At 36.4% G+C, this 21511-nt stretch overlaps 4 protein-coding genes across 5 annotated transcripts; 1 reads left to right on the forward strand and 3 right to left on the reverse strand.

Moving 5' to 3' along the window:
- Positions 1-1201: 1201 nt before the first annotated feature.
- On the reverse strand, positions 1202-5650 carry LOC113774610 (GTP-binding nuclear protein Ran1A). Its single transcript, XM_027319176.1, has 8 exons — positions 5373-5650; positions 4773-4842; positions 4476-4532; positions 4206-4323; positions 2828-2917; positions 2540-2719; positions 2375-2452; positions 1202-1657 (listed from the first exon to the last, which is right to left on the reverse strand). Exons 1-8 carry the CDS (start codon positions 5373-5375, stop codon positions 1588-1590), a joined length of 666 nt encoding a protein of 221 aa, XP_027174977.1. The 5' UTR covers positions 5376-5650; the 3' UTR covers positions 1202-1587.
- Positions 5651-6717: 1067 nt separating this feature from the next.
- LOC113775230 lies at positions 6718-9631 on the forward strand. 2 transcript variants are annotated; one of them, XM_027320015.1, is made up of 4 exons: positions 6718-6996; positions 7146-7220; positions 7362-7452; positions 9315-9631. In XM_027320015.1, coding segments are annotated over exons 1-4 (198 nt in total). In that variant the 5' UTR covers positions 6718-6995; the 3' UTR covers positions 9346-9631. The 2 variants fall into 2 exon arrangements, with proteins under 2 accessions (XP_027175816.1, XP_027175815.1); XM_027320014.1 differs by having other exon boundaries at positions 6719-6996; positions 7141-7220.
- A 1271-nt stretch (positions 9632-10902) lies between these two features.
- Positions 10903-11790, reverse strand: LOC113774879. Its single transcript, XM_027319529.1, has one exon. It carries the CDS (start codon positions 11634-11636, stop codon positions 11256-11258), a length of 381 nt encoding a protein of 126 aa, XP_027175330.1. The 5' UTR covers positions 11637-11790; the 3' UTR covers positions 10903-11255.
- Positions 11791-14918: 3128 nt separating this feature from the next.
- Positions 14919-17149, reverse strand: LOC113774686 (cytochrome b-c1 complex subunit 7-like). Its single transcript, XM_027319285.1, has 4 exons — positions 16988-17149; positions 16657-16814; positions 16468-16515; positions 14919-15436 (listed from the first exon to the last, which is right to left on the reverse strand). The coding sequence occupies exons 1-4, from the start codon at positions 17088-17090 to the stop codon at positions 15368-15370; spliced, it is 378 nt and encodes a 125-aa protein (XP_027175086.1). The 5' UTR covers positions 17091-17149; the 3' UTR covers positions 14919-15367.
- Between the last annotated feature and the right edge of the window lie 4362 nt (positions 17150-21511).

Consider the following 21511-nt stretch of genomic DNA (forward strand, 5'->3'; position numbering starts at 1 on the left):
AGTTCTGGGTCACTTGTCTGGTTCCAAAGATCAAAATGTATCGGGGACATGTTAGTGGTTGATAGCATAAAAATACGAGTACAAGCCTTCGCGCTGGACCTCACATTTTGAGGTTCAAGGGACGAAAACAAACTTAAAGCTGTAGATGTAGGACATTGGCGTGCTTCTTCTGTCTGGGCTTCCATTCTAGCAGATAATAATGAAGATCTTTTCCATGCAAAGTGGGGAGGGACTGCTGGTTCCACTTGGGCATGGGCCAGATGTATTGTGGACTCACATAAACTCAAACAGTGCTTTCCATTAGGAAACAAAATAGAGGTGCCCCACTCTATCAAAGTTCGATAAGGGGAAAGATTGTCTAGGCGATCAACTTCCCGTACCATTCTACCATTAGCCCTAAATGAGCAAACACGACAAAGGCATTGTGTTAAGTCTGAAATTGCACCTCTCATAGTAGTGTCAGAAAAAAAACTATTTGCACCGACTTCACATGCGCCACGCCACCCCCCCAGAAACCTATTCATATCTCCGCACACTGACACAAAACCAAGCATTGGGCGGGCCCGGAGGACAAACTTAAGGCGAAGTTCTTTTTTTTTTTTTGTTTCAGGGAGCGCCTACAAACTTAAAATCGAGGATATTTTGCTTTATTCTGTTTAGAGTTTGCTTAATCCCCAAAATCGGGAAAAAAGACGTCACCCAACAACAAAATTCGGGAAGAAAAGCCAAGCCAAGTGAATCGAGAAAATCAAACGTTTGCCGTCGTGATGGGTTTTGTTTTACACTCCTCCTATTTCATATATCCATTTTCGAAAATCGCAAATCATTCCAGGGTTTTTCTTTTGGGATAATATCACAAAAGCCCCCTTGTGAATTGACGCTATCACCCTGCTGAAAATAAATACTAGTAATTCTTTTGCTAAAATTTGCGCAAGAAACAAATTATAGAAAAACAGTAAATAACAAAACATGCAGTCGCCCCTCATTGGCGCCAATCTCGTAGCAAGCAAAGGCGGGATGGGATTTTCTGACATCATGGACCCCAATTTCTAAATCTTTGAAAAGCGTAAATGTTAATCATTCCAGGGTTATTCCTTTTTTCAATGGCTTCCGTATGACGCTACAAATCAAAACGTCTTTCGACCTTCAGAGACAGCGGGCGACGAGTTTTCGCATAGGATTTCCGAACTCTGGAGGCAGATTGGAACACAAAGCAAGAACATGACTACATGAGTAAATACTGAGAGACTCCCAGCGCTTGTTGAATGGGGTTACGTCTACCACTTTCCATCTTCTCACAAGTTCAAGATCACATCAATCAAATGGGACGCCCAAACACTACAAGTCTCGACTAGTAGAAAGTAAAATTTCTGGGAGTACCTCTTGGCCATTGGCTGTTGTTACAATATCTACTCACAACACAAGGGTACCAACAGCTGAGAGCTGACAGCCCGCCGTCGCACGAAATCACAATCTACTTAGCGCTAATCTTCGCAATAAACTACTTCTATCTAGAAGTTCATAAGCTTTGCAACCAAAAAGAGCGAGGTAGTAGGTTGTGAAGCAGCAGCAAACGGCCCATCTTATTTACTCGAACGCATCGTCGTCGTCGTCAGGGAGTGGTTGAATAGCTGCTTGAGCAAGCTCAGCCTCATGCCTGAAAAGACAAACAATAAAGTGAGAGAGCATAGTTCAAGACAGATTCTCGTCATAGAACTTGTAACCAACCAACGGACCCAGAGGAAAAGTTATCCTGGACATGCAATTAAGAATTTGTAACGAGCATACGCATTTGAGCAGAGGTTGAAACAAGCAGTTATCTTCCAAAAAATACTTGCTACATCTGAACTGTTGCATGCACCATAATACAAACTTGAATCAAATCCAACATTTAAAAGAACAAAAATCCCAATCTATTGATTTCAAAGAATTGGAACAATGACCAGAAAAGTAGCAGTAAAACCTGAAGAGAATTCAGCGTGCACCCATAGCCTCCCTCATATGAGGTCAGAAGAAGAAACTATACCAACATCACATTCGCACTTCCTCAGTGCAGAAGCATAGATGTATGATACCGGGTTAATGGTTTGCAAAATTGCCAAGTGAGTCCAACTTATTAGACTAGATCCTTTAGATAGTTCTACAACTATAGAAGAGTTTCACAACATATGACCAGAAACCAACCAATTGACAAATAAAAGAATGCTGTCAATGCAAGCAGGAATAGCATTATTGCTAATCACCAAGCCCTAGAAGAAAGAATTCACACCCCTTCCTTCATGAAACATCCTTGTACTACAGCGTATTTGTCTCAACAACCAGTGATTCTATATCCACAGAAAGAAGAAAGATTAAACTTCAAAAATGCTCTTACTGTTGCTGTGCAGCCAAATCTATCTGGACTTCGGGGGGAAGAAGGGCAGGTGATTCCACGAAATGAAGATTGGGATCCCTAACATGCAGCAACAATAGAAGCTCAAAATGATGCCACAATTTCTTTACTGAGACAACAACAAATAAAGTTATAATTCTATGTTACCCAGCAAGCTTCCTGGCAAGGTACAAGAAAGGCTTTTCAAAATTGTAGTTGCTCTTTGCAGAAATCTCATAGTACTGCAAATTTTTCTTCCGGTGGAATGTAACTTGCTTGGCCTTCACCTGCCTATTCTTGACATCAACTTTGTTTCCACAGAGGACAATAGGAATACTTTCACAAACCCTGTCACATCCAGAAAATATCAAATCATATTATACTTAGAAAATACCAAAGATAAATCTCTCACAAGAGAAATTTAGGAAAAAGCACACCAAGGATACACTGGCAAACCTGCAGAGATCTCGATGCCATGTTGGCACATTCTTGTAGGTCAGCCGTGCTGTGACATCAAACATTATAATTGCACATTGCCCATGAATGCTGCATCACAATTTATGAAGTTCAGTAAAAGAGAGATTTACCACAAATGTATTGAAAGGAAGGTCAAGAATAATCAATTAAACTAACAATCAGCCAAAGCGCTTCAACAGAGAAAGGGGGTGGAGCATTAGCAATGGACAAAGTTACAAACCCAAAAATGTCTTATAAATTTATGCAAAACATTAATCATTTTTTCACTTCCACCCCATCCTGAAAAGTGAACAATGAGAATCTAATTGAAAATCTCATAATGTTTTGATAATAAACTAGGGTATCCATAAGACAAAATGCTTACATGCCAACATAAAACAGCTAAGGTAAGGATAAAATTAATTTTACACCCATAAAGCCCATAATTTTACCCCTACATTAGTTTTTACATAGAATATTGTCATATTGCAGACATTGCAGGTGTGCCATTAGCACTAGTACTAATAATCCAAGATGCATCAGCAGTAACAGACTGGGTAACTCAGCTTCATTTTCAACCAAAATTATATTTATCTGCAATTTTACATGAAAATAACTGTAAAAAGACAAGGCTCCATCTAGAAGATCAAAATCAGCTGTGGTTTTGTAATTTCATATTTAATACCATAGCCAAACTTCCGTTTACTTAAATCAAAATCTAGGAGAAATACCCAGCATTTTTTCATGAAATATTTTGCAAATACTAGATTTAAGCTCCAAAAAAAAAAAGAGAGAAAAAAAGTGCAGATGTAGGCAATGGTAAACTTAGAAGCCATACAGTGAATGATTCTTGTGAACTTTTAACCCTACAGATAATAACGAATAATCCTATTTCTGTAGTACTCTGTGCATTTCTAAGCCAGGGAAGCAATGAAATGACTCTAAACCCCATTAATTTGCGGAAAGCCACAGACACTTGAAGATACCCATTCCTTTCACATGGGGTCCTCCAAATTTGTTCCTCTTTTCTAATTTGGTTTTCAATATCCATGTTCTTGGGTTCCCTGTGTCCTACACATCAAGATTCAGAAAGATATCAATCCGCTTTTACGTGTTAGTACACGTGCATGACATCCAATCTGTGTTGACAACAGATCCATCTGTCCTGATCTTATCACTAATACTCAGCAACAATGACGTATTTTAATTCTCACCCTCAAAAAATCAAGTCTAACCCATTGCAGTTACTTTTCACCGTATAGATTTTCAACCATTATCCATTTTCAAAAGGTAGTTCACTGTAAAGGTTGAGCAGCTCAAAGAAATATATTCAAACTCAAACTTATGTTCGCAAACAGATCCATGCATATCAACTCACTAGTAGCCATCTCGAAGACCTCCAAATTTCTCTTGCCCAGCAGTATCCCAGCAGTAGAAACGAAGTTTCCCACAATTTGTGAAAAAGTCCAATGGGTGAACCTCCACTCCAATAGTTGCTGTTTAACAAATAAGCACACTCAAAACGAGTCAAGTCGAAATTGTAAACCATCCCAAGAGAGGATAGACAAAGAAATTCCTTTCACAAAAAAATTGCTCGTTGATGAAACTATAGCGCAAAGGAAAATTGGTAAAAGGTGAACCCACTTACGTTCATATTTTTTCTCAAATTCACCAGTCAAGTGCCTCTTGACAAAAGTAGTTTTACCTGCACGGTATTAAACCAATTACATTATAGAGAAGAAGAAGAACATAACCCACATTCAAAAGTATAATTTTTTTTCCTTGGGCTGTCCTATGTCTAGCAGGTGCTTCAATTCTTTGACAACACAACTTTATCCACTAAATAATTAAAGCAAAATGAAGCGACTTAACTCAGCAGAGATTATTAAACTAAGCATGCAAAACTGAAGTAGCATTAACAATATGAAATCAAACTGTATAATACCAGTTCCTCCATCACCGACAATCACAAGCTTAAAGTTAGGGTAATCCACAATCTGCTGATTAGGCAAAGCCTGAAATCACATAACCAACCAAAGGGAAGGGAAAAAAAAGGGGAATCAGATACCGAGAAAGATAAAGATAGGAATCATGAATACAAATTCTTTCGTAATATGTACTCGATCAATTGACGCTGTACCATCTGATTAAGAAATCCAAACAAAATCATTTTTCTTTTTCTTTTAAAAAAAATCCATAACGCTATGACCACATTACTCCATCGCTCAAAGAATTTGACATTTAAAAAAAAAAGGTGAATGCAAAAGCAGACGAAATTGTTGTTTCTATCTTCCATTGAGATGTACAGATTTTGGAAAATAATTTAAATATCAGTATACGATATAGAATAAAATCCTAATAACATAGAGTGATCACAGCAGCAAAGGAGCAGATCTCAATAGAAAAACACAAAAGTCCAAATTGAAAAGCCTAGAAACCAGTAGATTAGAACAACAATAATTACAAACATGTAGGAATAGGTACAACCAAAAAAAGGGAAAGTTTACATCATTTGAAAATCAGCAAAAATAGAAAAGAGAAATACCATTTTGCAAGTACGAGCTAACGGACGGTGGAGATCGAGATGATACAGTAGAGCAGGAGGGAAGAGTCCGTTTGTACGACTTTATATAGAAGAAGAAGCAGTAGACGAACGCAAAGAGAAAAAACAAGTGGAGAAAGTAGCGTAAACTGTACTTAGGCTTGCTTTGGACGCTAGCCCCCCTACTGTTTGGAGCGGCGGCAGATACTCTTTTACTAATTAACTCTTCCAGAAGATACCAGTAGCGCCTTGCTTTTTGGTTGGAAAGAATTGCAAACTATTTCGTGCTTTCACATTTGTCAATTCTCCCGTTTGTCTGTTTGTCGACTCGGCAGTCCACCCGTACTTTGAATCTTTTATCCCCTCTTATTTTTCCATTTTTTAAAGCTACTGGGCTAGTCCATCTCCCGGACGCCACAACCATGTTCTGCATGTCATGGACATTGGTTGGGCCAAGCTGCTGGGCTTTATTGGGCTTCCCAAAATTCTCGACCTAAAACTCATTGGTCTTGTTTGGACAGTGAATTGCTTGCACGATTTTACTTGCTCATGTCGTTAACATGTTTTTTAATCACTTTTTTATCTCACATACATCGCATTAAAAAAGTGTTACAATATTTTTTTTTCAAAAGCTTATCCCAAATAATCACTATCCAAGCACATTGAATTGTGTTTACCTTGTTAACATAAACATTAATGTACCCTTCGTTTGTAGACACATAACATTAGAGGGTTTAAATACATGATATATATGCAAAACAAAAATTTATACTGCTTTGATAAACAGTTTTAGGTGTATCTACATTGTTTTGGATAAGAAACATTAATTTCAAAAAAAAAAGAGAGAGTGTACCCAACCCAAACTTTGCTGCATTCTTTAGTTCCCTCACAGGATTGATGTTGTAGATTCGCTTATGTATACCTCATGATCCAAATAGTACAGTCCCTCTCTACATATTCATTAGTTTTTAGGTGCATTCTATAGCCCGTTTGGTAAGTGAGTTTTTTTTGGATGTTTGTCTAAAACTTTACTATAACTCATTGTAGAAGTTTTTTAAAAAATTTTTGAAGTGTGTAAATTTTTGAACATTTTAAAGTGTATAGTTTAAAAACTTTAAGAAGTTTTTTAAGGTTTCTTAAAAAACTTGTAGCAGACAAACTTAGCAAAAAACTCAAGTGTCAAACAGGGTCTATATTACACATGTATCTCTTCTTATATATATAAGCAATTTCCAAAAATGAATACGTACGTGACGCATCATTCAATTTGTCAAGCCAATAGATCCAGCGCATGCCAATATTGCCAAAAGCCCGGCCCATTTTAAGACACCGCAGGAAACGAAAAAGTGAATTGTGGGGGAAAAGAAAGAAAAAGAAAAGAGGAGACAGAAAGCCATTAAAATTTCAAGCCACCTTAAAATAGGGGAAATCCCGATTTCCCAATAGGAAGAAAGTACAAGTATTAGCATCTACAGTGTATAGAATTTCCTTGCGTTTTATCGCTGATGCATCTGCTGCCATCGGAGGAAAAGGTTAGTCCTAAGATTTAATTCAGCTGTTGGTTTTGTCAAAAAAAAAAAGTCTCAAGCTTAACAACCATGGCCACCCCGTCGAATACAGCAAACCAGTAAGCCTTTTGATCTGTCTCTATTTCTTTCTGGATACCATTTTGATTGATTTGATCCCAACCCCGTTGATCTTCATTTTTTTTTTCTTAGAGTAATTTAAATTTCATCAGTTATTCTGAATTAAATAGATTCTGTTGTTGAAGGGAAGTGGTTAGAAGGCAAAATAAAGGACCCCCTTTTAAGTTCTTGGTACCTCTAATCTACGCTCCTGTTCTTCCACTTAGTAAGTTCGTTGCTTTGTACGCCTCTCGTTACCAGAATTTTTCTTCTTTGTTTTATTGAGATTGGATTACTACATGGGATTAATGCTGTCAATGTTCTAATAGGATTATTGCTTTTATATTATTTTGCTTCTTGTTGTCAGTTCGGCTAACGTTGCGGCATAGGCCAGTTCTGAGGGATCGTTTGTTCACTGCTGTTTTGGCTGGTGCATTTGCTCATGGCTTTTATTTGGTGTATCCTTCGATTCTTTTTCTTACATTATCACCTCCTTTTTTTGGGTCCTTAATCTTTTGTGTTTCCTATGATAACTATCAATTCCAATGGGAGTAATGTAGCTCAGTGATTGATCTCATTATTCATAAGTAAAATTGGTAATTACAGGTTCATTCGATTCTCAGACAACTTGTTTTTTTTACTTTATTTCCAAAATTACTCATTTGATTTAAAACTTGAGTTATTTAGGAATTTTTTTTCTTAGAGAAAATTCATAGGAATAATATGGGGAAGTTAGTTCGTTGGAGAAAAATTGTCTAAATATTTGCAGTGTCTATAATGGATGATAATCCCTGGTATTGGAATATGATTTGCAAGAGGAAAGCTGCCGTGCTTGTAACGAGTGATTTAGAGGACCATCTACTTAAGTTGGTGCCTGAAGTTGAATTCAGATGGCAATGAACTTAGAACAGCATATGTGTAGGGCACATGGTCAAGGATATAGTTGCGACTAGAAAATGACATGGTAAACTGAATATTCACTCATCAAGGAAAAGAAATACAGAATAAAAGTTTATAACAATAGTCAATTGACGAAATTGTTGATGGTCAGGAGGGAACTAGTGACTGGGAGATCACATGCGTGAAATTGAAGGAATACTTGGTCGCTGCATGTTTTAGCATTTTGACCATCATATTGTTTAACTAGTTTCTTTTTCTATTCTCTGTTTCAGAGAAGAAGAAAAATGAAACAGGTGTTGTTATTTTTAGCCAAGGTAGATGATTTGGTCTTAAATTCACCATATCTGATTAGCTGCCTTGTGTTGTTGCTAGTGGTAATTTGCAAGCCAAATGCAACAATTGAACCACTGGGATTAGTTTCACACTTTGTCTGTGTCGCTGTCTTTGTTTAAAGGTATTGTTTATAAAATATATGTATGGTGAACCTAAAATATTGCTTTGGCATTGAGATTAGAATTTTATTACAGGAGATATGCCATTATGCTAATGTAAGATCAGACTTTGTGGCTGCTGGTTCAACAAATATGTATATATCCTACCAGCAACTAGGAAAACAATTAAACTGGGAGATTTTGCAACTTGAACTTTTGGTTTTCTATGTATTATGACCATACAGAAAAAGTTTTACTGTTTACCTATCTTTTTCACCCAAAAAAAAAAAAAAAAACTGAAGAGTTTGGGATGTTTGCATCAGTGAGTCAGTAGACTTGAAATCTTTGAGAACAACGGATGTTGTTCATTTGATTGAGTAATTAGTACATTTGCTGTTGCAATCTGGATGAGCACCTGTAAAGACTGTGCTTAGATGCAGCCTGTCTTGGTTCATGGTATTCATTTTGAAATTTATATAATCACAATTAAAACACAAGTAGAATTTGGACTTTCGTTAGGATTTAGGAGGCACTCTATGAGTTACTTATAAACTCTTCCTTATCAAGTTTAATAATCATTGCATTCTGCATTCGTGGGGCTTCTGGAATATAGGTGATCAGACACCACTACTTCTTGAGTTCATTCTGCACATGACGCTCACTTGCACTTGATTTAGTTTGTTATTGTTTCCCTCGTCCCCCCTCTTTTCGATCTCTACTGTTCACCAGAATTATGGCTATTTCTACTACTTCTGGAATAATTGTGTAATCTGCAAGCCTTATAGAATGCTTTGACTGTACCCACACTGCCCTTTCCTTTCTTCCTTTTTAAATTTATTTTGTGTGGGCGGACGGAGATATTGAATTAGATGCCAAAGTGATGCAATCATCATGAATGCTTCAACACTTGAAATTGTTGGGAATTGAAAGCATTGGATTTTTATGGTTCTTGGACATTCTCTCGTGTTTTCCTTAATCGACGTATCCAGAACAGATATATATGATGCTGAGAGCAAGTGAATCAATAAAATGCAGTGCGAGGTCTGCATTTTGGAAGCAACGTAGCCACCATTTTGCAAATGACATGCAGCTCTAATATCTCGGAACAACATGATGTATTGCTGACAATCTAGGGTTTGATTTTTCACCGTTGTTTGCCATTATTATCTCTTCCATATTAGCTTCAAGCCTTCAAACGGTTTCAATAAAGCAATGAATCGACTGCTAGAGATTCAACGGACTCTTTTGTTACACCAATTCATAGGCAATGCCCCAAGCTAATGGATAATTATGGAGTTCCACTCACCGTGCCCCCTTCAATCTCTCTCTCTGGCTATATTTTTTATATACTTGTTGAAACATTTTTCAAATACAAAACTTCAGTCTGTTCCCATGAATTGGTGAATTAGATAGTATTTCTTTGTACAATATAAAACCAATCTTCATAAATTTTATCATAAAGTTGAAATACGTGTGCAAATAAAAATATGGGAGAGAAAAGAAAAATGCAGGGTCATTTGTCTATTTGGCTAGTCAAGCATGAACCCAATATTGACTGTGCGTTACAGTGCAAAAGACCTATTTTGTTTCACAGGAATGAAAAGGTCAATCTTCTGCATGTTACAGCGATTGAGCAAAATAACAGATCAATTGACTTGAATTTTTATTAGATCAAAGCGGCGTTTTGACACCATCTATGAATTTTTTTCGATGATACAAGTGGAATTTAAATTCCTACCTACAGTCCAGGCGGGTCTTAATGTCCGGAGGGATTTATATAGTCCGGGACTTGGCTCCGAGTCTTTCCCTTTCCCTGTCCCTCCTTGGTGGCCAATGGTTGACTTGAAGTTGTACCTTTAATGGGTAAAACACACGGAGTACACAGGACAGAGGCAAGTGGAGCACCAAATTTTAATTTTTATTCTGAAATAGTTTCCTTGAATATTCTTTTGCCACCCTTTCTCATAATTACTTCTTTTTTTCTGCGTATAGACTGCATCAGTCACATGGAGAGCATACATATTCTTCTTTTTTCATTTATATGCTCGTCGATATTTTGATATCCGGGACCTGGCTCCGCGTCTTTCCCTGTCTCCTATTTTTCTAGGAGGAAATACTATACCATCCATCGTCCACAGGTTCAAAAGTCAAAACACACAGAATCAGAAGTGTACTCCGGAATATGCCATCCACTTGGAAAGAAAAGGTATCAGAAGTAAACAAAATAGTCAAATCAGAATATGAACCCCACTTGGATGGAAAAGGAACGAAAAAGTAAAAAAAATGTCGTCAAACAGACTCCCTGAGGCCTTGGCTAAAAACAGTTCGATTAACTCGTACTGGCCTGCTCCTAGGCCCCAATCGGGCTTCTACCCATTCAAACCTCGGCAGAATTATCCACCCCACATATTAACTCCTGCATCGTTCTTGCAATTACTGCCCATACAGCGGAACCAGCCATCCGTGATTTGTTGATCAAGAAAATATGAAGTTGAGGACACTAATCCGTGATTTATTTGGCCAAACATCCCATCATCAGTTGTCAATTTAAATGGAAAGTTGGGTCAATAAACTAAATAATAGAGTGATGAATCATCTGATCTTCATCCAAAATAATTTAATCCAATCATCGACTTCTCCACGTCATACAAGCATTTACATATGTAATGATACAGTGTAATAAGCATTGACTTAAGCAACAATAAAAAAGAGAGAGATACTTAAGTACTACATGCTTATCTATCATCAGATCCAGATTATCATGCAACAATACATGATAATCTACATCATTACCGTCTGATCTTAAGGTCTTCACATTTTGTTCAATTAATAAAAATAAGATTAGGAAAAAGAAAATAAAAAAATTAACTACGACTTCCACCTAAACGCCAACAGATTTCTAAATTATTTATAGCTGTTGTGCAGGCGATTTATAGTTCGGAGCGGCCGGAGAAATCGGAGGCGAGTCTGGAGGCGATGGCAGAGTGGTACATGACGTCATGAAACGTAGACGACCCAGTCGTCATCATCCGGAGCTGCCTGGCCTTTTCCGCTGTGAACGAACCAGGAGCAAACCGAGATTTTGCCACCGGCTTAGGATCCTGATCCTGCTCCGACTTTTTACTAATAGATGATAAATCACCTCTCTTGTTATCAGTGTCAATGTAGTCCGGCTCAGCAGACCAGCCGAAGATTGGGGACCACCAGTTGGAAGATGAACTCCTCCGGTTATTTACGTCAGCTTTCCGGGGGCCGGTACTCGCACAGGCTCTCACTCCGACTGCGCTGATCGGTAACATAGTGGTCGCCATTTAGATCACTGGACCAGAGATGTGGTACGTATCAGCGGAGTGGAAATTGTGCAAGTATTTGTAGAGAGAGAAGTTGTGTTTGTTTTTGAAGGGGCGATTGTGTGTGTTTTAAGGCTAAGGAAACTTTTAGGGGCCAAAGCGGCTACGGAGGAGTGTCGGAGATAGGAGATGCTATATAAAGGGGTGGATTGGATAAGATGCACACGTGGAGGTGACGAGTAAGGCTGGAGCGAGGGTTTGACCGTCTGACTCTTACTTTATGCATAAGTTTTAACCGTTTGTGCCGGTACTCAAGTTGCTTCGGCGGACTGAATAGTTACTAGGACGAAACTGCCCTTGGTTTGGCCGGACAGATAGCGGAAATTGGGATTCTGGAAGGGTGGAGTTGGCTAAAGAATTAGGGTATCCCTCATTTCAGGAGATCCATTTGGTAATGATTCATGTCATCTAGCCTTATCCATCGGTACCTAATACTAACGTGTGTCCAGCCACATCCATTCCCCCTTTTCTTCTATTATTATATTGTTGCTCGATTCCATTTGGATTTAGGTTCTCCCTGCTGTTGTTCAATGATTAAAAATTAAGCCGAAATGATTTAGCCTAATCACTGGCGCATATTGCTTAATTAATGAATATAACAATTTTTCGTCTTTTGGCTGCAGTGTTATTCCAAAAAAAAAAAAAAACTCTCCACATAATCTTCTATCCGAACGCACTGGATGATTAAAACGATTTTTTTTATAAGTTTCTTGTTATCAATTTGTTGTCAATCGTGTATACTGCTTCTGATTTAAGATGACATAATCGAGATCTTGATATAATTTCTTGAACCCGATTGACAAGTGAATTTTTTAGATGTTTGTCTAAAATTTTACTGTAACTTACTGTCGAAGTTTTTAAAAAAATTTTTGAATTGTGTTTTTTTTTAAATATTTTGAAGTGTATAGTTTAAAAATTATTTTAAAAAATTTGTAGCAGATAAACTTGACAAAGAACTTGTCTTCCAAACAAGGCCACGATACATTCCACATCTTGAAAAGTACTTCTCCGAAGTTCAATTTTCCACCATTTCTCACTCCTCACCTTTCATCTTGCTTTTCCAGCCCTCTCAATTCTAGAAGATGGCTTTTTTCCACGCAAAGCCAAAAAACCATAATGGGGAAAAAAAAAAGAAAGTCCCATGTACTAACTTCCTAGTGCAGCTAATAATCGATGCTTCTGATTCTTTTGCTCAGTGGATTTCCAATTGAACTTTGACCCTCTCTATTACTATTACATGATTGCTCCTCTCATTCTCAAGTATTGGTGATTATACCCTTTTGATGCTAGGGGTAACACGCGAGGATGAACTTCATCTAGTTCTTTAGCCCAACTTAGTAGTGGATGTATCGAGAAAGTTCTTTAGAGTATGCTATGTCGTATAAATAATTGTCTTTTTTTACTGAAAAAATGATTAATAATGAGTTACAACTTGTTCAAATGTTAAAAATTATATTAATTTATACAAATAATTTTTGTACATTGTATGAATAATTAATAATGAATAACAACTGGTTGAAACAATTAAAATCATATTACGTTACGTTAAAAAAAAAAAACCATTTGTATTACTAGATCGTTGAAGAACCGGCTGTTCTTGTCCCTTTGTTGAAATGGAGTTTCGAAGAAAGGTGCTGTTAACGTGCAAAAACTGTGACAAGGATGAGATAGCTGACACGCCCACGTTTGAAAAATTTGAAACGGAACAGTGTGGTCCGGGAGGAGAGGCGGAAGGTTTCCTTCTTGTTGGCATTTTGCAGGGGTTCACGCAGGATACGGGCATGGCATGGAGATTGGAGAGACGAGGACGGCACGTGTCGCTCTCGACGAACCTCGCTGACAAAACTTTGCCGACTTTGTCAGATACCGGGGCGTTCCAAAACGGGGGTTGAATAGTCTTAGAGAAAGTGTACAATATTGACGTTATGGGACACGGGGTTGAGGGAAAAAATGTTCCATGTGTTGAATGGCATATTCCCGCTGGCTGGGCAGCACGAGACTTCGACATCTTTGTCTCTGTTCCTGTGGTTGCCGCTGGTCTCTATGGCTGGCAATATGTATATCAGAATTGGATCAAGAAACGATTGATTCAGCATCTGGACTTCTCTTATGGGCCTTGAAATCGGACTTCATTACTCTACCTCCGCATTTTCATTAGCACATAGCGATGCGCAGTGACTTTGTATTCAACTCTGCTCTGGCAAGTGGACACTTTCATGGCCGAACGGAAAAGGTGCTTAAGCGTTTGAAATCCTTGCCGCCGACCGGGAGGAGCAGCTCACGGATTTAGGGCCCCGCTATTTGGTCCATGCTTTTTCAACAATTCAAATGATCATTAATTTCAATTTTCCACCATTTCTTATAAACTTAGCTTTCCTTAAATTTACAAAAAAAAAAAAAGAAAAAAATTATATACCCGTCCTTATGTTATCTGCTCTTTTTGGGAGGAAAAGCTTTCCTAATCTTCCTAGTCTTCAAATTTGTGTCGTGTGTATAAATTCAAAATTTAAGAAAGAATGATTAGATGACAAAAAGTTTTTGGAGTAGTATGTATAAAACGATTTAATTCAAAATTTAATTAAAAAAAATAAAGAGATGACAAAAAAGTCAGTAGCTCGCAAGAGTGATATTAAATTTAGAAAAAGCTACATTAGAATCCAAATGTTTTCTTAAACCTTGGTTTCAAGTTACAGCTCCCCCTGCCACGGCATTAAAGAAATTGAAAATCTTTATAGCTTTCATGAACCAACCTGCCTTAGGTGGGAAATTGTAAATCTTTATAGCTTCTATGAACCAACTCTCCTGAGATGAGTAGGGCACTAAATAAAGTACAAGGTACAGGTACGAGTCAGGGATTTAAAACTTCTACATCTGCAATAAATTCAAAAGATATGCAACAGTAAATCCCTTTAGCTTAGAGGTGAAATTCTCTCCCTCTACTCCCCTTGGCTTAGTTGAACCCCTCCCCTACCATAGATTAGTGTAAAAATACGAATGGGAATTACAGATTGATCCCAACAAAAAAATTTATAGCTTCTGCGTGCCCCGCTACATAAAAGAAATTTTGCAATTTCGCTGGGCTCAGTAGAAAATTAACTAGCATCTATAGGATTGAACCGGGAGGTTTGATATTTTAAAACTTTTGTGGTTTGCTGAAAGCGGCTTTCCAGTTCGATTTGAAGAAAATAAAATACAATCCCGCACATTCACCGGAATATTGGGTTACACCACTTGAAACAGTGAGCAGGAATCCTACAAACTGGACATCCGTGATACATTTAGTAACCAAAACTCACGCATTGACCATGAGCCTTACGTATTATTGTTAGCCCAAACACGAGAAGCAGTCCAATAAGTTTGTCCAAAGCAGTATCAGCATTATCAAGAACCTGATGAATACTATAGCACAAGATGACCAAGAAAAATGGAAATGAAAGGTTCACAGCTGCGGATCTCGCTGTTTGCGTGCCAAAAATTTCAATATGCATTTGCGTGAAGACTTATTAGGCCAAAAAACATGTGCCTGCAGGCTCAGAAACTCTGCTGCTGTAACAGAAAAATCATCGATTGGATCCAAAATCCCATCAATTGCATTCCATGGAGGTCTTCCTCCCCATGAAATGTTACAGCTATTATTCGCTAGACCGAATTCTAAGAGCATCTAACTTGCGTGACCTGAGGAAATATCAAGCTTAGGGAAGTGTACGCTGATAAAGAGGCAAAGCTCCCAAAGCTTCACGCTCTGCCCTCTCCCTCTTTACCTGCCAAAGACAAAAATTTCAGCATTTTCATTAGTTAATGAGGAATGAAATTGAAATATCGCTCAATACACTGTGCGCATACACAGCTGATATTCATGTTAGTAAGCTGCCACTATACATTAGCAAATCTGGTGGCATTGATACTTGTAATGCACTCCACAGCAAATGTAAAAACCAACAAACAGGGAACTAAGACTACAACTTCAACGAGTTATCGTGTAACTACTCACTGGCCACCAACTTTGAATAACTTGATTCACATTTGAACTAGTTGATATTTCTGCCCAAAAAAAAACCTCTTTTGAAGGGCTTCTCTTGTTACAAAAATAGGATACAAGTACACTTGCCTTTCAACAGAAGAAATACAAGTTTCACATTGACCCACAGATCTATGCACGGAAAATGTTTTTTAGATGCCTAAGTTATGTTAGAAGCCTTGTGAAAAGGTTTCATTTTCAAATCTACTTGTAAAACGATAACCAGTTGAGGCTTCTTCACCAATGGAGTCATCTAAGAAAGGAGGAACCAGTTCATGATGTGCAAGCCTGTCTTCTAACGGGTGGTTTTAAAAAACAAGGACAACAGTCATGATAGTCAGGCCTTATTGTCCAGCTCGCTGTCTCAGTAGTATAAAAAACTGAGAAAGCTCAAAACCTATGACAGTGCACTAAGCTTGTGACTATCTTATGATGGTGAATGCCGAGTTCTAATGCCTACCTTCATTCTCCTTCTACTCCTGGGGAAAACAAAAAGAAAAAGAAGAAAGAAAAGTTGAAACTTAACATCAACATGACTTGAATACTATCTTGAATGTCCATTTTGGCTGTAAACTAATATAGGAGTTCTTTTCTGCTATAGTCAAATCAAATGCGAGACAAAAATCGAAATTAAAGCAGAAAAAATAATAACTTGAAAGGAATATCTGGTTCATGCCTTAACAACGCCTGCTTAGAGAGAAAGAACTAATCTCAAAAACCTATTCAGAAATGGAATCAGAAGTTGATTTTCCTAGAGAGAGGGAGAGGAGTTACCAGAGCTAGCATATCTTTAAGATAGCTCCTGAATGGCGTCTGCTGTGCCTGCATTACCAACAACAAGCATCTTCATTTACACAGGTTCTTATTTCGACGATCGGAAAAAATTATAAACTGAAAAATTCATTATCTAAATTTAACTAAAAAAATTAAACAAAAGAAAGGGAAGAGGAAAGTAGATGGAACCTGGAGGTGTTCGGGAAGGTACTGATGCTTCATGGAGAGATCCATGGCCCGCAAGAGCCGCTGATTGCGAGCATCCACAACTTCTGGAGGAAGCCGTCTCAATGCTTCTTTGATGTCCATGTCCTCCAGCGGATCATACAGGTCGTCATACCTCAACCCTATCATTCAAATCCATTTTCCCCATTTATTTATTGTTAATTTAAAATAAAAAATAAAAAAACGAAATCATCCCAAAAATGTTACTCCCTCTAATTCTATTGCAATACTATATGGATATTTGATTCAACACCCAGAACCCCCAAAAAAACAAAAGAATATGAAGGAAACGAACCGTAATTGCGGAGGCGGGTAGAGATGGCTTTCATGTGCATAGCGGCCAAGGGATTGCTCTTTGGGTTCAGAATCTTTGCCACCCAAGACGACGCCGTCGCCATTTCTGTTTTGTTTTGAGATCTCAGATTTTGCTGCTGCTCTATGTGACACTGTGAGCAGCGACGAAGGACGCAATTGTTTAATTTTGAATGGCCTGCTATCTGGGTCGGATCATAGGCCTATTTTTGGGCTTCAATTGTAATATTTCTAGTCTCTGAACGACGGGCTCTACTGCTAAAAGGCCCACCAGGCTAAACCTTACTCACTTTGAGCCATCGAGTGTGTCACTAACACAGGTAATAAACCCTTCCAATAGCTGGGAATTGCTACATTTTATAATCACGGAGAAATACAGTTTTGATCAATTGATCCTCATTGTTTGACACTTGTGCAATTTTGGTCTTTAAAGTTTCAACAAAAATAAATCTAATCTCTAATGTTTAATACTTAGAGTAATTTTAGTTCAAACGTTTGACAAAACAAATATGGTCCTCGATGTTATCGATTTGAAGCAAATTTAGGACAATTGAAAGGATGTGTAGTTCTATATTTATTGAATTAAACTTCCTTTAAAAAATAATAAAATAGTGAATAATCTTGAATAATAGGAATAATTCATGTGATGGCACACTTGTAACTTATTAACTAAGAAATCAAAAATGGAAATCTATACAAAAAATTAAAAATTATAATTTTTTGTTTGGAGATAGTGGGGTAGAAAATGAAAATAAGTACTGGATCAATAAATTGGTTGCTCGACTAGTTTTAGCTTTTTAGGTTAAGATTTTTCTTCTTTTTACTAGTTAATTAATTAGCATATAAGTTGTTAGTCCTTATTGTTTAAAGTCAGCTACTATTTTGTTTCTTTATTTTAAAAGTTAATTTAACGGACACGTGATTAGACGTGACTAAATTCTATTAATAATTGAAAAAAATTCTTCAAATGTGCTAAATCTGCTTTAAATTGAACGCATTGGAGACTAAAGTTACTCTTGTCATAATTTTAGAGACTAAAACTACACATATGCTATATATTGAAGGCCAGATTGCAGGTTCCTGATACTCAACTCATGAGTATGCTTTAATTATCTCTGATTGCAGGTTCTCAATCTTTGCTCTGTATAAAGTCACACTTAGACATGCTTATCGAGAAGCAAACCAGTGTACTGACAGATTGGCGAAATTCGATGCTCAACAAGACATGAATTTTGTATGCTATGATAGTGTTTCTCATACTTTGAGAAATCTAGTAGATGTAGATATTAAGGAAATTTGCTTCCCTCGTTTTGTACCTATAATTTAAGTTTGTTCAATTAATAGTCCTTTTTTATTACCAAAAAAAAAAAAGAAGGCCAGATTTGCTTTTGGGAAAATCGTTTAAAACATCTTTCACATTTTGCAAGATGACTTTTTTCTTCCCTCACTTTTAAAAGTATAATTTTATATCCCTTATAAATTCATTATTGATCAAATTTGATCCCTACCTAGGTTTCCGATTAGTTTTTTGCCAAAATCCATCACGTGCCTTGCACATGATAATTTTTTTAGGGTAAATTTGTCAAATTAAATTTTACATAATCCGATTCATAGTCCCTCACATTTCACAAAATAAATGTTTTCATCCCTCACATTTCATAAAATGAATTTTTTAACCCCTCACATTTTTCAAAATGAATTTTTTCATCACCCATTGATCATATGTACGAATAATTTTTTTTTCTTTAAATCAATATATATGTATATCAATTTGTTTTCATTTGAACAGTACGAATAACATATAATGTATTTCTATTTGATTTTACTTAAACAGACTCATCGTAGATGTATATATGCTATTCAATAGATATATACAGAGATTTAAAATTAACAATTTTGTTTTAAACCCATATAATATCTAGATGATTTTAACATGTAAACCTATTCAATATTTGTGGTCTTTCTCTTTTGATAATAATTTATTTATTGAGATGTATAAGAAGGCCATCTAATTAATAGGTTTTAAATTAAATTTTATAGTCATGCTAACAAATTGCAGTTTAAATCTGAAATTTCTACTCGTCACTTTTAAGACCAACAGTTGAATTACTTGTCTTGTGATTGTTTTAAAATTTGAAAATGTCAATCACTTACTTTTTTTTATCATACTTTTCCTTTGTTTATTTTTTTTGCACAAATTTAATTCGATAGAAACACTCGATAATGTTTAAGATTAAGTTTTTTCTTTGTTTTCAATTTTTGAGTAAAATGAAATGAATATGAGTGAAAAGCTAATAATTTTTTTAAACCCATGTATATATCTATTTGATTTTACTTGAACAGTACGAATAGCATGTAATATATCTCTATTTAATTTCGTTAGACAAAATTAAATAGAGAAATCAAATAGAGATATATTACATGTTATTCGTACTGTTTAAGTGAAATCAAATAGATATTTACATGGGTTAAAAAAATTATTCGTACACATGATCAATGAGGGATGAAAATATCTATTTTGAAAAATGTGAAGAATAAAAAAATTTATTTTGTGATGTGTAAGGGACAAAAAAATTTATTTTGTAAAATATGAAGGATTATGAATCGAATTATGTAAAATTGATTTGACAAATTTGCCCTTAAAAAATAATCACGTGCAAGGCACGTGGTGGATTCCGACCAAAAACTAATCGGAAACTTGGGTGGGGATCAAATTTAATCAATGTGAATTTGTAAGGAATGTATAATTATATTTTTAAATGTGAGAGATGAAAAAAGTTATTTTGTAAAATGTAAGGAATATTTTGAACGATTTTCCCTTTGTTTTTACCAAAATTTTTTAAAAACTAAGACAGTACAAGGGTTAACCATTGAGAACACGCACAGACACACATACACACAGAAGAGAAGCACGCTCAGTCACATCCATCGTGGGAAGTTGAGTTTGGCCCCAGCAGCTATTGTTTAGGTTCAACAAATAAGAAATGCGAGGCTATTAGTGCATAGTGGTTCGCAGACAAAGCTTCCCCAAAGACTTTGGAGTTATCTAAAGTCTGAATCCCAGCAACGTGGTCCTCACTGATGTAAACGCCTAATGGGTTTACCATCAAACGGGAACAAGGATATCCACATTTTGCATCTCCAGCAAAGCAGCTGCAACTGAAAGCCAATCCTCCATTCCTTTCGCAGGCCCCAAACCACGATGACTATAAACTTGTAAAGAATAATCAGATGCCCCAACAATTGTGCACTCAATTGCCTCTACAATTTGTATGTGGAGTTATAAACAAAAAAGAAGCAAAAGAGGAGGAGAAGAAGAGTCGATGTTGGTTTGAAGACATAACCCTAAAGTTGCATATTTTTCCTTTTCCCTTACTCTTTATCCTAAAATTAAAATATAATTCCTAAAAAGAATGTTCCGAAAAAATCAATTACTAGTAGATATGAGGAGACATCGTGCGGAGAGATGCCCCGCATGATGGCTTGATGGATGAGGCATAATGAATCAATGATAGAGGAAAGTAGTTTGGATGGACGTCCTGGACCCAATCTGCGGGCGCCGTAGCTCGATATTTTCAATCAAAAGCGAAATCTCTCGAAAAATCTTCAACAAGTTGGACCAAGAAAATCAGCAGCCAATAATCTTAAGACAATTCCGCAGGTCTAATAAATCAATTTAGTATTTAAATGTAATGAATTCCGGTCTTAATATGTTCAGTTGCGTTGGATAACCAGAAATAGAACATCTGAATTAATAAAGTGACAATAAATTTTTTAGGTAAAATTTGGTACAAAAAATAAGTGATAAGTTATTCAATCAATCATCACTAGATGTGATATAGACTCAAATATATCAAATTTAGTACTTAATTATTTAATAATTTAATAAATTGGTATTTTATATTTCAATTTTATCAGACACACCATTATCCTTAAATTCTTCGCTTTCCATCTATATCATTAAAACGTGTGATGTTTCCATGATTAGGGTTATCAATTGAGCCGTACTAACTCGAGCTCAGCTCGTGCAGCCCTGAATAAAGTGGGCTGAGCATTAACGGATATGATCTAAGTTGAGTTTGGGATTAAATATTACACCTAAGCTCAACTCACTTAAAGTTCAACCTAATTAGCGTTATATGCACATAATAAATCAAAGTGAAATATGTGTATTAAATTTAAGCTTTAGTGATACTTGTTTAGGTGCAATTCATCCGATTGAAATAGTTAGGATTATTGGAGTATTACTTTCCCTTTACATCAATATTAACTAAAACTGAGAATAAATTGACCAATTGTATTTGTTAGTAGTGATTTTTTTTTTTATCAGTAATCTTAAGAGATAAAATAGTGAATTGATATTTGTTTCTTGACAATAAAGTTATAGTTAAAGATGGCTTGCTTTTTCCTTATATGGCTGTGAATCTAATTTACAAACTTTATTTAATGAATTTTTTATTTCGCCAGAATAAGAAAAAAAATTACTTGCTTGTAAGTTCAGTAGATG

This window comes from Coffea eugenioides, chromosome 6 (genome assembly GCF_003713205.1).
Source record: "Coffea eugenioides isolate CCC68of chromosome 6, Ceug_1.0, whole genome shotgun sequence".
Classification (NCBI taxonomy): Eukaryota; Viridiplantae; Streptophyta; class Magnoliopsida; order Gentianales; family Rubiaceae; genus Coffea; species Coffea eugenioides.

Coding starts and splice junctions, on each gene's coding strand:
- LOC113774686 (XM_027319285.1), bottom strand. CDS start 17,090: ATGGCGACGGCGTCGTCTTGGGTGGCAAAGATTCTGAACCCAAAGAGC. Junction 16,815..16,987: donor TACCCGCCTCCGCAATTACG/GTTCGTTTCCTT, acceptor TTTGAATGATAG/GGTTGAGGTATGACGACCTG. Junction 15,437..16,467: donor TTAAAGATATGCTAGCTCTG/GTAACTCCTCTC, acceptor TGTCTTTGGCAG/GTAAAGAGGGAGAGGGCAGA.
- LOC113774610 (XM_027319176.1), bottom strand. Junction 2,720..2,827: donor TGGCATCGAGATCTCTGCAG/GTTTGCCAGTGT, acceptor TGGATGTGACAG/GGTTTGTGAAAGTATTCCTA. Junction 1,658..2,374: donor GATTTGGCTGCACAGCAACA/GTAAGAGCATTT, acceptor TTGTCTTTTCAG/GCATGAGGCTGAGCTTGCTC.
- LOC113774879 (XM_027319529.1), bottom strand. CDS start 11,636: ATGGCGACCACTATGTTACCGATCAGCGCAGTCGGAGTGAGAGCCTGT.
- LOC113775230 (XM_027320014.1), top strand. CDS start 6,968: ATGGCCACCCCGTCGAATACAGCAAACCA. Junction 6,997..7,140: donor CCGTCGAATACAGCAAACCA/GTAAGCCTTTTG, acceptor CTGTTGTTGAAG/GGAAGTGGTTAGAAGGCAAA. Junction 7,453..9,314: donor GCTCATGGCTTTTATTTGGT/GTATCCTTCGAT, acceptor CGACGTATCCAG/AACAGATATATATGATGCTG.